This window comes from Schistocerca serialis, chromosome 1 (assembly GCF_023864345.2).
Source record: "Schistocerca serialis cubense isolate TAMUIC-IGC-003099 chromosome 1, iqSchSeri2.2, whole genome shotgun sequence".
In the NCBI taxonomy this organism is placed as follows: Eukaryota; Metazoa; Arthropoda; class Insecta; order Orthoptera; family Acrididae; genus Schistocerca; species Schistocerca serialis.
The window spans coordinates 1155352644-1155371280 of NC_064638.1; the positions used below are offsets into that span (position 1 = coordinate 1155352644).

General features: G+C 45.5%; 1 protein-coding gene across 1 annotated transcript in view; it reads left to right on the plus strand.

Moving 5' to 3' along the window:
- Positions 1-10758: 10758 nt before the first annotated feature.
- LOC126456116 (major royal jelly protein 5-like) overlaps positions 10759-18637 on the plus strand; it is a 72857-nt gene continuing 64978 nt past the window's right edge. Inside the window, exon 1 of the mRNA XM_050091873.1 lies at positions 10759-11032. Coding sequence (XP_049947830.1) covers positions 10759-11032 — 274 coding nt within the window. The remainder of the gene's footprint in view (positions 11033-18637) is intronic.

Consider the following 18637-nt stretch of genomic DNA (forward strand, 5'->3'; position numbering starts at 1 on the left):
AAAATGGGGGTTCCTATTTTTAAAAAACGCAGTTGATATCCGTTTGACCTATGGCAGCGCCATCCAGCGGGCCAACCATAGCGCCATCTGATTTTCCCCTTCAAGCTAGACGAGTTTCAATCTTTGTAGTTTCTTCGTTTGACGCTTATTTCGTGAGATAGCCGGCCCGGTCACGATCAATGGGCGACAATTTGTGGCTTGTTAGTGGTATAGACCGATTCTGGACGTGTTGAATGGACCGTCCAGAGCTCGCCGCAACGGGCAAAGGCCCCGGCAAATCTAAATCACGTAACCGACCCTCCACAGGAATTAGAGACTACTGACGCAACTGCTGCACAGCAATGCTCAGCATTTAAACTCACTGTACTGGCAAATACTTCCCGCCCCCTCCCTCCTTCCTGCTTTCCCCGTAATTTCCAGCCTCTCAGAGCATTTGCAAATTTAGGCCAATAACTCACGCCTAATTGAATGCAGATTTCTACACGCCTCGAGAAATCTGCATTCAATGCAGATGAGGGATGGAGAGAACAGAAGGAGAGGAGGAGGAGGAGGAGGAGGAGGAGAAGAGAGAGAGAGAGAGAGAGAGAGAGAGAGAGCGCGCGCGCGAATGTGGGGAGGTGGTCGAAGCTATGCAATTCGATTATTTTCTGCCAGGAAGCACTTAAGCAGTGGATCTGGTATTCGGAATCACTGGCCGGAGAACGTACAGAGACCAGTAGTAGTGACGTAAAAATTTTACTATTCTAACTCTTATGAAGGAATGTTTTCTTTCGAAGATGGTAATTGCATGCTGCTTTCCCGTGAGTATTTCTGAGGCTAAGGGAACATCAACTGCAATTTTTTGAAGCCGTAGTCCATAAACCCGCGCTATACACGCATTGAGCAAGAAAACATGGTATCATTGCCTACTACGTGACACTGCGTACTGATATTTGAAGATTTTCTTAATGATACAAGTTAACACTCTTTCTTTTAGAAACATCTTTTACTGTTAGATTAGACGTATTTCTACGAAGATTTTAGATTAACAACACTGTATTTGATGCTATGTTACTGTAAAAGATTATCTAAACTGGAAAAAATTACATTAAATTGTGTAAGAAAGGAAGACAGTGTTGTACGGCGCATATTCTAGGTCTTTTTATACTGGAGGAGGATAAGCATCTGACTAACTTAAGCTTTTTGAAGGCATTTGTCAGGAGAGTATCCTTCTAGGTAGAGGAAGCGTGGACGATAACTGGCAGGAGCAAGAAAAGCTTTTGAAACGTAGTGCTGCAGAAGAAAGATGAAGATCGGGTGTGTGGACCGGATGATTAATGTAGTACTGAATGAAGTGATGGCCGAAAGAGCTTTATGGCACGACGTTAGGTTGACGGAACACATCCTGCAGCATTAAGCTATAGTTATTTTTGTAACAAAGACAAACAAATTCTACACAAAAAAATGTTCAAATGTGTGTGAAATCTTATGGGACTTAACTGCTAAGGTCATTATTCCCTATAAGCTTACACACTACTTAACCTAAATTATCCTAAGGACAAACACACACACACCCATGCCCGAGGGAGGACTCGAACCTCTGCCGGGACCAGCCGCATATTCCACACAGATTCTGAGGAAGAGCTCCGCCCCTTGTAGGAGTTTATCATAGGTTGCTGAAGCGACGACAGGTGCCTAGTGATTGAAAGGAAGAGCAAGTCAGCCCATTTTTGAAAAATTTTGATACACATATACCTAGAATTTGATGCCTGAATCACTTTCGTCAACCTGCTGTAGAACTGGGATACATTTTATGCTTACGCATTATGATGTTTTTGGAAAACTAAAATCTCTTCTATAAAGTTCAGTAGCCCAAGTTAATGAGTCTCATCCCATGATCTATTGGAAATGGCTAGCGGCGAAGTCAGGTAAATGTTGAAGCGAGTTTTAATTGTAAAAACTTTTGTCATTTTAATATTGTTCTTCACGTCATGGTGCTTTCAAATGAAATGAGAAAATATCCAAATTCCTTTAACCTTTTTGCTCAGAGAATCGAAACGAACAGTTTACAAGGAAATACGCTGCCTCGTTTCGTATTTGACACCAAATAGTCAATTGCAAACCGGTGTGGCCGAGCGGTTGTAGGCGCTTCAGTCTGGAACCGCGCGACCGCTACGGTCGCAGGTTCGAATCCTGACTCGGGCATGGATGTGTGTGATGTCCTTAGGTTAGTTAGGTTTAAGTAGTTCTTCTAAGTTCTAGGGGACTGATGAACTCCGATGTTGAGTCCCATAGTGCTCAGAGCCATTTTGAACCAATTAATTTTCGTTGAAAATCTAGAGAGATCTACTCCCCCAAGGCTGTTACGCTATTAAAGTGAGGAAGTCAAGGGTCCAAAAGTCAGCGAAACAGCACAGAGACCCAAATAAATGGGCCAAACATCACAATTGTCATTTGATCAATTTTAACGCGGCTGGCAGTGATGGTTGGGCACGTTACTTCTCCCTTGGAAGAGAGACAAATGAAAGTGCAGCTCACCTCTGCTCCCCTCGAACGCCTGGAAATTTCCACGTTAGGAGCTCAACTTGTGTATGCACACAGGCTGTACCACTGGAGGATGATGTATGGGCAGTGCAGCAGTGAGCTAAGAGAAAGTCCAGTCGATGTATGGTCAGCAGTGTAAGTGTGCCAGGCGAGTCACGAACTGGTCGTAAATACTAGAAGGGAGATCTTACTCCGTCGGAGTAACGCGCGGCATGCAACGGGGCGGACCTGCCTGCATTGTCCGTTAAACTCTCCGCGTCTCTCTATGGTCATACTCTTGTAGAACAGCCTTTAACTGATTCCCAGAATGTGTACTAATGGTGCCTGCTACACAAATTTTCAAGTAATGTGGTTTTTTCCACATTTATTATCAAGACAAACATTGTGATCACCAGATACAATTTAACATCAAACGTTATGTGCAGTTAGGTACCAACACTTAACTATACGCCAAAGTTCAAGAAAGAATAGGCAGTCTCACCTGCAAAATAATTTTTTTACTATTTATTTAGTTTGTGATGCGTTTCACTCTCACAGGAGCATCATCAGACATCGGGTAGGATACTCGAGGACCACTGGGAAGTGTACAGAAAGGTAACTGCAGGACTTTCTGTACACTTGCCAGTGGTCCTCGAGTATTCTAGCCAATGTCTGATGATGCTCCTGTGAGAGTGAAACGCATCACAAATTAAATAAATAAATAAACCAATTTGGAAGAGAGACTGCCTATTCCTTCTTGAGCATCTTAAGAGGTTGCTGTACCATGATCCGAAAGAAGGCGGGGTGTTATTTTCATACGCGACAGTGGCATTAACGACATAATAACACTATGAAGCCACATTTTTTTGAACACAATATCAACAGTACATAGCGACAGAGTATCACTGATACAGTGCACATGTTCAACAGAAGTTCTTACGAAGTCATACACTTTATCGAAGTTAACTTGTTGAGCCACACGCGTATCTTGAATGGACAATACTGTCGGGCGATTTTTATACAATGTTACTGACTCTGACTCTGGCGAGTATGTTACACAGGTGTTACTTGATTGCTTGGCGATGCGGACTGCCTGTTTTGGGGTGGAGTGAGCTACACAGAGTGACTTCTTAACGTTTAAAAACGCGCTAAACGACGCGTACATACCGCTGCGAGAGTTAATTTAAGACAAGACACATGGGGCCGCAAATGACGGGAAATACCTCAAAACATGACAAATATTGAACATGTGACGACACCAGATTACATACCTCGACGCACGTGCAACGGTGCAAATTTCTAACTCCTTTTGTAAAAGTGAACTGTTGTAAACGTAGAAGTTACACAGATATTTTCCTTGCTCAAACTGATCAACTTTTCTTATTTTGAGTTTCTTTTCTTTTGTCTTTGTTTGCAAACATTATTTAGTGTAGGAAACATAGGTCATTTACTGATAACGACGAAATTCGGAAGCTTAGACTCACTCACTTGTGATGCAGTACGGCAGTTTTTTGCTGTTCTGTACTATGCAATAAACTACCGGAGACCACTAGGCAGGTGTAAGATGGCTATTTTTTGATGACGCTATCGGATGTGTTAATATTTGTAAACGAAAATGATATAATTGAAGAATTGTGGCCAGAGAAACTGTTGTTAGCCAACGGTACCCATGTCTGCGATGACAGCACTGTGGAGTCGTAGAATGTTTCACAGTCAGTAGTGGACAGCTGCGGTGTGCAGCAGGCGGGTGGTTTTTCGTTTAGCGTACAAGGTAATGCATGGACGCACTTTTGGAGCTATGTGAGTAGCAGATTTATTACGAGGAGGAATGAATGATGACCCAGGACAATGGCTCGATAGCACACGGACATGAAGGCATTGAAATGAACAAGGTATTGTGTGATGACGTAAAAATTTAGGTGGTAAGTTCCTATGGGACCAAACTGCTGAGGTCATCGGTCTCTAGGCTTATACACTACTTAATCTAACTTCAACTAACTTACGCTAAGGACAACACACACACACACACACACACACACACACACACACACACACACACACACACACGCCCACGCCCGAGGGAGGACTCGAACCTCGGCGGGAGGAGCCGCGCAATCCGTGACATGACGCCTCTAATCACGCGGCCACTCCACGCGGCTAAAAAGTTTATTTTCATTTTTGTAGAATTGTATTGTTGGTCCACTTCACTCTTGTCACAGTCGATTTTTTGATAATTATTTTATTGATTGATCTGAGTTAATTTACTGATCATGGAAGTTATTAGATTAAATGACTTTTCATATTAGAGTCTATAATTGGTTTCTTCGGCAAGTTCCTGCCTAACTGAAATCTCTGAACTTAAAGATTGAGTCTTGTGTTTAACTGGCACTCTCTGTTAACTGGACTAACTGTACTTACTTTTTAGCAGCTTTTTTTTTTTAGCTGTTGCGGAGTCTTGCTGTGTTGCTATTTCTGCCCGTACTTCATTTTGCAGGTGACATTCATAACACGTGATTGTTTCGTTTCTTTGAGCAATGTAGGTTCTGCCAGTTTCTTTATTTTACCAGGGCCATATGTCTGTGCAGAAAAAAATGGTTCAAATGGCTCTGAGCACTATGGGACTTAACTGCTGAGGTCATCAGTCCCCTAGAACTAAGAACTACTTAAACCTAACTAACCTAAGGACATCACACACACCCATGCCCGAGGCAGGATTCGAACCTGCGAACGTAGCGGTCTCGCGGTTCCAGGCTGCAGCGCCTAGAACCCCTCGGCCACTTCGGCCGGCACCAGTGCAGAAATTTTCGTGTGTTTCGGGCTACATTCTTATACAGGTCGGCTTTGCTTATTTATTTGGTCAACCGCTGCACGTACGGCGAGGTACATATGAGATCGGTTTACACACACACACACACACACACACACACACACACACACACACACGACATTCCATTCAATTTCGTGTAAGTGATATGGCTTTGAGCTCGGTAGCACATTTAGGTTCTCTGTTCACATTCCCGGGTTTGTACTTACGATAATACACACACGTGAAGGCTTCTCACTTGCACCGGTACATACAAGCTTACCTCAATGTAAACACGTTATTGTCTAATGCAGAGAAAATAACAGGCTGCCGCACGCAAGACTCGAAACCTGAGCCCCGCGCGCTAAAGTCGCGAGCTTAGGGTGGGAGCCACACCGACGTGAATACGTGACTCGTGTTGGGTTTATCAGGTGCGGCAGGCCGATAGGGTCAACCGCTGCACGTACGGCGAGGTACATCATATGCTGACATCACATGCTCAACATTTGTCATCCACTTTTGGGATATTTTCTGACACTTCGTCACTTACGTCTCTTCGCAGATTTTTAAACGTTAATTAAAAACAAGCCGTATAATCATGGGTTATGAACATGGTGCGATTTGATAAACTACATTTTGGTTTGAATAACGGTTACGTTTGGTTTTTTGTAATTCAGACTGACTATATGTTATAATACTAATCTTGTTTGCAAACTATGTCGCCGTTTAGGAAAACACGAATGCTCGTGGAAACATGTCATCCGTCCGCGCTGGGAATAACCCATTTACAAGTACATGCGCCATATTTCGTTTGATAATCACCTCTGCCAATTTTGTACAATTCTCAATTAATGGCTTAATTATTTAGTGAAGGATGTCATTCGATGCAGGAAATTTTAAGCGGCAAAATCATGGTGGTAGAAGTTGGAATCAACCAAGCGCAATGGGTAAATCTACAATAGAAGACCTAGATATATTTGAACTTTTAACATTAACTATCTCTTAAATTAATTAGTTTCATAAAAATCAAAGAATGTTACTAGAAGGTATGGCTGTCTTATCTTCCCAGTGGGTGGTGTCATCATTATCAAACGTGTACATCACCTCAAATCTTTTCCAATTACGCACTGTAGTAGAATTTTCAATCACTCATAACTTAACAAACAGGGTTTTAAACAAAACTAAGTAATCAGTTTTGTCAGGTTATGTGAGACTATAACCTGAGGTAATGACACTAAATGTAGTCTGGTGTAAATAATAATTGGATAGATTCGTGCCTAGCAACACATATACGTGGTACAGAACATCAGAATCAAATAGCAATTGAAGCAAAAATTAATTATTACTTGCATTTAATATGAATAATATGGAGATTGCATCTTGCTCCGATTCAAGCGAACCAGCCTTTAGTTTCGACATGCTGGACTGCGCTTCTGGAGACGTACTCTGGCCAACAGGTGCAGCAAGTCAGCAACAGCTTTTGTGACATCCATCCGTCCATCCATCCCTCCCTCCCTCTTTCCCTCACTCCCAATCTCGTTACAGCTACGACACACAAGCAACGTGGAGCTGACTCATGTATAGCAACGAATACCCTTCTGAATATAAAAACATAATAAGCAAACAGTTACATAAAATAAATTTAATTTCTTGACCGGTTTCGGGCACTCAATTCCCTTCTTCAGAAGGTTATGCCTATCACGTTATTTGCGAGTGTCAGTAATAAAGTGCATCCAGCACAGGATCCGGTCACTTATGTACCGGGTGACCAAAAAGTCAGTATAAATTTGAAAACTGAATACATCACGGAGTAATGTAGATAGAGAGGTACAAATTGACACACATGGTTGGAATTACATGGGGTTTTATTAGAACCAAAAAAATACAATAGTTCAAAAAATGTCCGCCAGATGACGCTTCATCTGATCAGGATAGCAATAATTAGCATAGCAAAGTAAGACAAAGCAAATATGATGTTCTTTACAGGAAATGCTCACTATGTCCACCATCATTCCTCAACAATAGCTGTAGTCTAGGAATAATGTTGTGAACAGCACTGTAAAGCATGTCCGGAGTTATGGTGAGGCATTGGCGTCAGATGTTGTCTTTCAGCATCCCTAGAGATGTCGCTCGTTCACGATACACTTGCGACTTCAGGTAGCCCCAAAGCCAATAATCGCACGGACTGAGGTTTGGGGACCTGGGAGGCCAAGTATGACGAAAGTGGCGGCTGAGCACACGACCATCACCAAACGACGCACGCAAGAGATCTTTCACGCGTCTAGCAATATGTGGTGGAGCGCCATCCTGCATAAACATCGTACGTTCCAGCAGGTGTTTATCAGCCACGCTGGGGTTGATGCGATTCTGTAACATATCGGCGTATCTCTCACCCGTCACGGTAGCAGTTACAAAACCAGAATCACGCATTTCCTCGAAGAAAAAAGGCCCGATAACGGTAGATGTGCTAAATCCAGCACATACCGTGACTTTCTCGTCGTGCAGTGGAGTTTCCACGACAGTTCTAGGATTTTCGGTAGCCCAAATTCTGCAGTTGTGGGCGTTGACAGACCCTCGGAGCGTTAATTGAGCTTCGTCGTTCCACAACACGTTACTCAACCAATCGTCATCTTCCGCCATCTTTTGAAACGCCCACACCGCAAATGCCCTCCGCTTCAATAAATCGCCAGGTAACAGTTCCTGACGCCGATGGATTTTGTACGGATAGCATCGGAGGTTACGCCTAAGTGCCAACCAAACAGCAGTGTATGGAATGCCGGTGCGACGTGCAACTGCACGAGCGCTGTCTTCCCCGTGCATAGACGAACCCGCTACAGTCTCCATTTCTTCCTGAACTGTCTCAGCAGCATTACGCCTTGTGCTCCGTCGGCCACTACGGGGTCTATCGCCTAAACAACCCGTGGCTTCGAATTTCGAAATCATTCTCGCCACAGCTGCATTTGTCAACGGACCTCTACCCGCTCGAATCCCCTTCCTATGGCGATAGGATCGTAACGCTGGACTAGCACATTCCCTATTCTGGTAATACAGCTTCACTAAAAGTGCCTTTCCAGGTAACGTCAACATGCTGCGGCTGCTGGCGCATCTGATTCTCTCACTCATTACAGCTCCTTTTATACACGATTGTCAAGCGTAGTCACTGACGTTTTGCTGTCCAGCGCCATCTGTCGGACATTTTGTGGACTTTGGTTTTCTTTTTGTTCTAATAAAACCCCATGTCATTCCAAGCATATGTGTCAATTTTTACCTCTCTATCTAAATTATTCCGTGGTTTATTAAGTTTTCAAATTTATAATGACTTTCTGATCACCCAGTATATTGTTCTTGAATGCACGAGCTGTTAAGCTGATTCTGCGGTAGTTCTCGCACTTGCCAGCTCTCGCAGTTTTCGGAATTGTGTGGATGATATTTTTCCCGAAGTCAGATGGTATGTCGCCAGACTCATGTAAGTACATTCTGCATACCAACGTGAATTCTGATGGAATACGTAATATAAGGTACCCAATGAAAGTCTTAATTTTGTCGCGTGCTGTCGAGAGCTCGTATGTATTGAACACGCAGTCAAGAACTATTAAACTCGTCTGAAGTACACTCATGCTCATTAATTAAGGATAATGCTGATGTATGGTGAAACACGCTCTGATGGGCGGTTTGCGGGTTTAAATCACCTCGGGGTATGACCATGCGGTGCATCTGACCTGCGGTTGTCGCACGGTGGCGCTGGCAGCAGTCCACATACGGAGAGGTGTGTTGGTGCACGTCAGAGTACGGTGCAGCGACTAAGTGTGCAGACGTTTTCAGATGTGCTAATGGTGACAGTTTGTTGGAAATGACTCAAAGGACACATATTGATGACATTATGAGGGGTAGAATACAAGAGCGACTGGAGGCTGGTCAAACACAGCAGATCGTAGCACGGGCCCACCGTGTGGCACAAACTGTGATCTCAAGATTATGGCAACGATTCCAGCAGACAGCAAACGTGTCCAGGCGCTACAGTACGGGACGTCCACAGCGTAAAACACCATAAGACGACCGATATCTCACTATCAGTGCCCGCGGATGGTCACTGAGTACTGCAGGGGTAGCTTTGCTCGGAACCTTATCGCAGCCACTGGAACAGTTGTCTCCAGACACACAATCTACAGACGACTGAACAGACATGGTTTATTCGCCCAGGGACCTGCAAGGTGCATTCCACTGACCCCTAGTCACAGGAGAGCCCGTAAAGCCTAGTGTCAAGAACATAGTACATGGTCATTGGAACAGTGGTCCCATGTTATGTTCACGGACGAGTCCAAGTATAGTCTGAACTGTGATTCTCGCCGGGTTCTCATCTGGCGTGAACCAGGAACCAGATAACAACCCCTTAATGTCCTTGAAAGGGACCTGCATGGAGGTCGTGGTTTGATGGTGTGGGGTGTGATTACAATTGATGCACGTACACCCCTGCATGTCTTTGACAGAGGAACTGTAACAAATGGTTCAAATGGCTCTGAGCACTATGGGACTTAACATCTATGGTCATCGGTCCCCTAGAACTTAGAACTACTTAAACCTAACTAACCTAAGGACATCACACAACACCCAGCCATCACGAGGCGGAGAAAATCCCTGACCCCGCCGGGAATCGAACCCGGGAACCCGGGCGTGGGAAGCGAGGAACTGTAACAGATCAGGTGCATCGGGACGTCATTTTGCACCAGTATGTCCGCCTTTTCAGGTGTGCAGTGGGTCCCACCTTCCTCCTGATGGATGATAACGCACAGCCCCACCGAGCTGCCACCGTGAAGGAGTACCTTGAAACAGAAGATATCAGGTGACTGGAGTGGCCTACTTGTTCTCCAGACCTAAACACCATCCAGCACATATGGGTTGCTCTCAGTCTACGTATCGCTGCACGTCTTCAAACCCCTACGACACTTCAGGAGCTCAGACAGGCACTGGTGCAAGAATGGGAGCAGCTGCTCGACCACCTGGTCCAGAGTATGTCGGCCCGTCGTGCGACCTGTGTACGTGTGCATGGTGATAATATCCCATATTGATGTCGGGGTATATGAGCAGGAAACAGTGGCGTTTAGTAGCACATGTGTTTTGGGACGGTTTTCTCAACATATCACCAATGCCGTGGACTTACAGATTCGTGTCGTGTGCATTCCCTATGTGCCTATGCTATTAGCGCCAGTTTTGTGTAGTGCCACATTGTGTAGCACCACATCCACACTTATGCTTAATTTATAAACATGAGTGTAGTTACTCGCTCCTCCCCGGACACGGCTGCTGGCACTCGTAAGACCTGAAGTGTCACGTGCTGTGACGTACGCGCCACGACCTGTCTTTCTTGATCGCCTCACGCGGCGAGTTAACGCGCGGCGCTGAACGCTTCAGGTGCTGTAAAATGGTAGCAGACGCCGCTCCGAGTGCGAGCAGTAATGTCTGCGCCTATTGTGGTGCAGCGTCGGGCCGGCGCGCCCCCTGGCCTGGGCGGAGTACGCTATACGGCGCGTCCCGGACTCATCCGCTATTCAGCGCGCGCGCCTCGCGGCGGACAGGGCAATGCTTTTAGCCCTCCGCCCTGCGTCACACAGGGCTGGCCGGGCGGCGGCGCGCGTGCGGTGTCGCCAGCACACGGCTGCCCCGGGGGACACGAGGCTCCGGCCGAAGAACGAGGGGTCCGCGAGCGCGTCGCAGCGCTCCCACGGGACGGTCGAACGGACACACACTCTACTCTCTGATGACGCGACCCGCTCTACGGGTCCGAAACGTTCTCCTCAGTTTCCTTCCCTGTGCCAACAAAGGGCGCGTCGTGAAATGCCGGACCTCTTCTCGGCTCCACTCAGGACCACTATTTTGCTCATGGCTACTGAGAGGAACAAATGAGAACAATCTATTCAATCAGTTGTTCGAAATCCATCAATTCATTCCGTTGAGTGGATTTTACCCGTAACTAGCTGCAGTGTCCGGCGTTATCCGTGGTGTTTAACCTCTTGTCGACGCCTGTTCACGAGTCTGGGTATCTTGACATTAGCCTCTCAATATACGGGGGTGAGTGAGAAGAAAACCTTAAATTTGTAATAACAAATCGAAATTTCGCGCCGTTATCCTGTAAGCACGAGGATAATGGAATGTAGTCGAATTAAGCCGGGTGATGCTGAGGGAATTAGATTAGGAAATGAGACACTTGAAGTAGTAAATGAGTTTTGCTATTTGGAGAGCAAAATAACTGATGATGGTCGAAGTAGAGAGGATATAAAATGTAGACTGCCAATGGCAAGGAAAGAGTTTCTGAAGAAGAGAAATTTGTTAACATCGAGTATAGATTTAAGTGTCAGGAAGTCGTTTCTGAAAGTATTTGTATGGAGTGTATCCATGTATGGAAGTGAAACATGGACGATAAATATTTCGGACAGGAGGAGAATAGAAGCTTTCGAAATGTGGTGCTACAGAAGAATGCTTAAGATTAGATGGGTAGATCACATAACTAATGAGGAGGTACTGAGTAGAATCGGGGAGAAGATGAGTTTGTGGCACAACCTGAGTAGAAGAAGGGATCGGTTGGTAGGACATATTCTGAGACATCGAGGGATCACCAATTTAGTACTGGAGGGCAGCGTGGAGGGTAAAAATCGTAGAGGGAGACCAAGAGATGAATACACTAAGCAGATTCAGACGGATGTAGACTGCAGTAGGTACTGGGAGATGAAGAAGCTTGCACAGGATAGAGTAGCATGGAGAGCTGCATCAAACCAGTCTCAGGACTGAAGACCACAACAACAACAATATCCTCTAAGTTGGTAAGCGTGCTACAAACAGCGTGCACAATGGCCTGTAGGTGGCAGCATAGTGCAGATGCACACATACCGTCGCAGTATCAGTATAAATATGGCCGCTCCGCTTGCTACTTGCACCAGCGAAGAACAGCGTTCTGTTATTCGATTTTTGCGTAGCTATGGTGTGAAACCTATTGAAATTCATCGACGAATGAAGGTTCAGTACGGTGATGCATGTTCGTCACAGCAGCAAGTCTACGAATGGAGTTGGAAGTTAGCAAGTAGTGTGACTTCAGTGGAAGATGCTCCTCGTCCAGGTCAGGCATAACGAGTTGTGACTGCACAGAACATTGCAGCAGTTGAAGCCATAGTCAAGGAAAACCGCCGAGTGACACTGAATGACATTGCAGCATGTATGCAGATTAGTCATGGGTCAGCACACCACATTGTGCATGATGTGCTCCAGTTTCACAAAGTGTCTGCAAGACGGGTGCCACGGCAGCTTACTCCTGAAATGAGAGAACGACGTGTTGATGCTTGTGAAGAACTCCTTCGGCGCTTTGAACGAGAACGTGATGGCTTCCTTGAAAGAATCGTTACTGGAGACGAAACCTGGGTTCACTTCCACCAATCGGAAACGAAGGGAACGAGCAAGGAATGGCGCCATTCCTCATCACCAAAACCAAAGAAGTTTCGAACAGAACCATCACCAGGGAAAGTTAATCTGACACTCTTTTGGGACGAAAAAGGCGTCATTTTGGACCAATACATGCCTAGAGGGACCACTGTCACCAGTGCATCATACACAGATCTCCTAAAAAATCATCTGCGGCCTGCAGTCAAATGAAAGTGACGTGGATTCCTTTCAGCAGGTGACCTTTTGAAACATGACAATTCAGGGCCCCCACACTGCCCGTACAACAGTTTCAGCAATTACAGACCTGCATTTTCAGTGTCTCCCTCATCCACCATACTCACGAGACCTTGCCCCAAGTGATTTCCATATGTTTGGACCACTCAAAGACGAAATGGGAGGAAAGAAGTTCCGTTCTGATGAAGATGTACGCCATGCGGTGCATGAGTGGTTGCGCGGACTACCAAAAGAATTTTTTTTTAAGGAATTTATGCACTTTGTAAGCGCTGCAGGACTTGCATTGAGCGTGGGAGAGATTATGTTGAAAAGTGATACAGCTTCGTACCACTTTTGCACAATAAATAAAATTTTAAAAAATATCTAAGGTTTTCATTTGACTCACCCTCGTATTTATTCCTTACTGTCATTCATTGTTAACAATATTAGCTTATTCCCAAGAATAAGCAGCTTTCACTCGGTTAATACTCGCCAAGAATTCAAACCTGCATTTGGATCGGACTTCCTTAACTCTTGTGCACAAAGGTTTGCAGTATATTGCTGCATCCATTCTCAATAAGCTACCACTCCAATTCAAAAATCTTATCAGTAATCAAAGCGCTTTCAAATCGTAACTGAAGAGTTTCCTCATGGGCCACTCCTCCTATTCTGTCGAGGAGTTCCTTGAAAAATTAAGCTGATTCTTGTTGTATTGTTGATTGATTTTACTTAAACTTATGGACTGACTATTTTCGGGTTCATAAACGTTTACAGGGCGTACATATAGTTCGGGAGTTCGGGAACACTTTCAGTTCTTTATTGCACAAGAACCAAACACTGTACAGATATCATACATATGTCATTTTGAAGAGAAACCCTGAAAGTTTTTTTTTTCCATGTATACCACGACAGCGTAGTTTGGTAATTTGCCGATAGTCAGCGCTAGTCGCAAACATGGCGAGTTCAGGTGCGACAGCACTTCGCGAGAGTACTGTCACTGTGTATTCCTACTCGGACACGTTGCAGCAATGGCCGATGCCTGAAATGCAGTCGGACTCTCCGTTCCTCTTTCAGCAGGATGGGGCTCCACCCCATTTTAATCGTGAAGTTCGTGGGTACCTGAACACTGAGCTACCGCATCGATGGATCGGCCGTGCTACAGAAAGGGACAGCTGTTTCATGAAATGGCCTCCCCGATCACCAGGTCTCACTCCGTGTGACTTTTTTCTGTGGGGACACATTAAAGATCTGGTGTATGCACCGCCTCTACCACGTGATGTAGCAGAGCTCGGGCAGAGAATACAGGAAGCGACTGCCACAGTCGACGATGCCGTGCTGGAACGGGTATGGCAAGAATTCGATTACCATACTGATGTCTGCCGGGTCACTCGAGGTACGAATATCGAAAGCTTGTAAAAAAAATAAAAAAAAACACCTTTCAGAGTTCCTCTGCAAAATGCAATATGCATGACATCTGTACAATGTTTAGTTCTTGTGCAATAAATAATTGGAAGGGTTCCCGGACTTCATGTACACACTGTATTTTTATCTGTTATTACTTTTTGTAATTTCATGTACTGACATGTTCCATGACCTTGGAGATTTGCTTCTCAATTTGGTCCTACGTAACTTGACGTGTAAATAAACAATATCTGCCACGCTAGGTGAATGGCCCTGTACCTTTTTGATACTCGCAGCGAACGCAAGCTGCATCGGAAACTTCAGTCGCTTTAAGTCGCAGGCCATACTATATTTGAATTACTCGGCGTCAACGGAATGCGACGTACGAATACGTCTCCGCTAGTATGGAAAGGTCATTAGCTGCGTCATCTGTTACATTTTGCGAGAAGTATCTGACTGCAATTTTTTGAGAACTGCCCCAAATATGCGCAGGGCGAAATTTTGTGGCAGACAGTTTTGTATCGGTAGTAAGCGAGGAATCGCGCTCCGGAGTCCGAGTGCACGAATTTTTCTCCACCCTGTATATTACATAATTCTTTTCTACTCATACTACGAAACATTATGCAGACAGTGATAGTCCTTTTATCTTTAAAGTCTGCAAAAATTTCATAAAGATCGAAATAAAACAGTAGATTTGTATGAATTACAAACAAAAACGGACGCTCTTCCTTGTAATTAGGCGGCCTCGGTGGACGTGTGGTTCTAGGCGCTTCAGTCCGGAACCGCGCGACTGCTACAGTCGCAGGTTCGAATCCTGTCTCGGGCATGGATGTGTGTGATGTCCTTAGGTTAGTTAGGTTTAAGTAGTTCTACGTTCTAGGGAACCGATGACCTCAGATGTTAAGTCTGATAGTGCTCAGAGCCATATGAACCTTGTAATTACAAACTATTTAATAGATTGTTTGTCCATCTCTGGAACGAAATACATTGCTAATACTGCGTGTCAGTTTGTTGGTAAGTTTGTGGAGGTATGTGGCCTATGTCTAAGCGCAGTTCATGTAATTCGCATAAATAATGGGCCGCTGATTTACGTACGTGGTGATGACTCCCGATAACGACCCAGATGGGTTCGACAGAATTTACATCAGGCGAATTTAGTCGCCCAGACGTCAACGTGGGTTCACTATAATACTCCTCACACGACTGTAGCACGATCCTGCCTCCGAGACACGGAAATTACACTGCTGGAATATGACATCGCCGTCGGGGAAGACTTCAAGCACTAATGGATGCAGGTGGTTCGCAGCTGTCTGCTTGTTTTCGATTACTACCACAGGTCCAACGCAAGCACAGGAGATTGTACCCCACAGAATAGTACTGCTCGGGACAGCCTGCGTCCATGGCGTGCTACAAATTTCGAGTCGCGTTTGCGGAGACGACAGTCTACCTTGGGTAGCAAAAATGTGACTAATTCGAAGAGCCCAGACGTTTCCATTGTTTGACGGTTGAAGCCGGATGGTCCCGTTCCCACTGACGATGTCGTTGGGCAAACATGTGAACACGTAAGGGTGGCTCGCTGTGGAGCTCCACATTGAACAACATACGATGAATGGTGTTTTCCGAAACACTTAGGTGAGCACCAGCATAGTGCTCTTCGGCTGAGATGCCAGAGATCAACCTCTATTGCATTCTGCAGAGCAGACAAGCCTCCAAACCCCACATTCTGCGAAGAGTTGTGGACGTCCAACCGTTTAGCGCCTAGTGATAGATTGAGCGTATTTATACGTCTTTCCGTAATTGCTCACGACAGTAGCACGTGAACATTCGATCAGCTTCGCCGTTTTCGAGATACTCGTTCACAGGCAAAGTCGCTTTGATTTCCGCATTCGCGGCCCGTATCTTTGCTAGGCTGACCCCCCGTTCGTGTCTGCCACACTTACATGGTTCAAATGGCTCTGAGCACTATAGAACTTAACTTCTGAGGTCATCAGTCCCATAGAACTTAGAACTACTTAACCTAACTAACCGAAGGACATCACACACATCCGTGCCCGAGGCAAGATTCGAACCTGCGACCGTAGCGGTCGCGCGGTTCCAGACTAGCGCCTAGACCACGCTTACATACTTTTGTTACACCGTCACGTGCCCGCAACGCCACCATACCACCAGACGGCATCCAACGTCGCGGTGGGCAGCGGTCAAAATGTTTTGGCTTATCACTGCAGATCTAACTACTCACCCGAAATCGATGAAACTGGCGTTACTTCTCGACGTAATCGCCCTGCAGACGTACACATTTTTCACAACGCTGACGCCATGATTCCATGGCAGCGGCGAAGGCTTCTTTAGGAGTCTGTTTTGACCACTGCAATAGCAGCACGGCTGGTGAATGTGCGGCCACGGAGAGTGTCTTTCATTGTTGGAAAAAGCCAAAAGTCACTAGGAGCCAGGTCAGGTGAGTAGGGAGCATGAGGAATCACTTCAAAGTTGTTATCACGAAGAAACTGTTGCGTAACGTTAGCTCGATGTGCGGGTGCGTTGTCTTGGTGAAACAGCACATGCGCAGCCCTTCCCGGACGTTTTTGTTGCAATGCAGGAAGGAATTTGTTCTTCAAAACATTTTCGTAGGATGCACCTGTTACCGTAGTGCCCTTTGGAATGCAATGGGTAAGGTTACGCCCTCACTGTCCCAGAACATGGACACCATCATTTTTTCAGCACTGGCGGTTACCCGAAATTTTTTTGGTGGTGGTGAATCTGTGTGCTTCCATTGAGCTGACTGACGCTTTGTTTCTGGATTGAAAAATGGCATCCACGTCACATCCATTGTCACAACCGACGAAAAGAAAGTCCCATTTATGCTGTCGTTGCACGTCAACATTGCTTGGCAACATGCCACACGGGCAGCCGTGTGGTTGTCCGTCAGCATTCGTGGCACCCACCTGGATGACACTTTTCGCATTTTCAGGTCGTCATGCAGGATTGTGTGCACAGAATCCACAGAAATGCCAACTCTGGAGGCGATCTGTTCAACAGTCATTCGGCGATCCCCCAAAACAGTTCTCTCCAGTTTCTCGATCATGTCGTCAGACCGGCTTGTGCGAGACCGAGGTTCTTTCGGTTTGTTGTCACACGATGTTCTGCCTTCATTAAACTGTCACACCCACGAACGCACTTTCGACACATCCATAACTCCATCACCACATGTCTCCTTCAACTGTCGGTGAATTTCAATTGGTTTCACACCACGCAAATTCAGAATACGAATGATTGCATGCTGTTCAAGTAAGGAAAACGTCGCCATTTTAAGTATTTAAAACAGTTCTCATTCTCGCCGCTGACGGTAAAATTCCATCTGCCGTACGGTGCTGCCATCTCTGGAACGTATTGACAATGAACGCGGCCTGATTTTAAAACAATGCGCATGTTTCTATCTCTTTCCAGTCCATAGAAAAAAAATCGGAGGCCTTAGAACTTGAATGCACCTCGTATTTGGGGTGGTACCTATACTGCCAACAATTGAGTCTCGAGGCCTATCGCGACCAACATACTGCGACATTGTCGGACACAATCACGCAACAGAACTATCAAATATATGCTCGGGCTCTGCTACCCGCTACAAGACTATATAACTAAACTTATTGTTGCGCCGCTTGAAATAACAATGCCTTGACTTTGTCTGCCTCTACATCTTGCAGTTATAGTGTTGCTAACAATGATTTTGAGATTTCGTTAACTTTGCAGGACGCTTTCGTGAAGAGTGTGCAGTGACATACTTTTTTGTCGGTGAAATTCGCCAGAATAAAATACGCATAATTTCGGTCAGGTACGTCCACCAATCAAAATTATCTAATTAAATAAAAATCGTAGTTCGTTTCAGTGTTAGCTATTCCCACAACCTTAGATATTTGCGATTTCATCTTTCCTTTAGCCTTACATTACGGTGGTCATGCAGTGCTAGGGTGCTTTAATCGCACTAGGTAAATCTTGGCCCTTATGACTTTGTGGAGGAGTCAGCGTGGCCCGCGGACTAAAATGTTTGGAGACCCCTGGTGTAGATGATTGATAGACGGGTGCAGCACACCAGTTTCAGACGTATCAGAACGATCTTCGCTTTTAACTTTCGGCTCGGTCGTTTCCGGACCAGTGACCCTCACCTAAAATTGATTCGTTTACCCTTCTCCATCATCCCTGAAAGTTTGCAATATCATCAAGGAATCGCCCTGTGTACGCTCCATCTGCGGATGCAGTGTCCTCACACAATGGACAACTTTTGTCACGTCTTTCCGC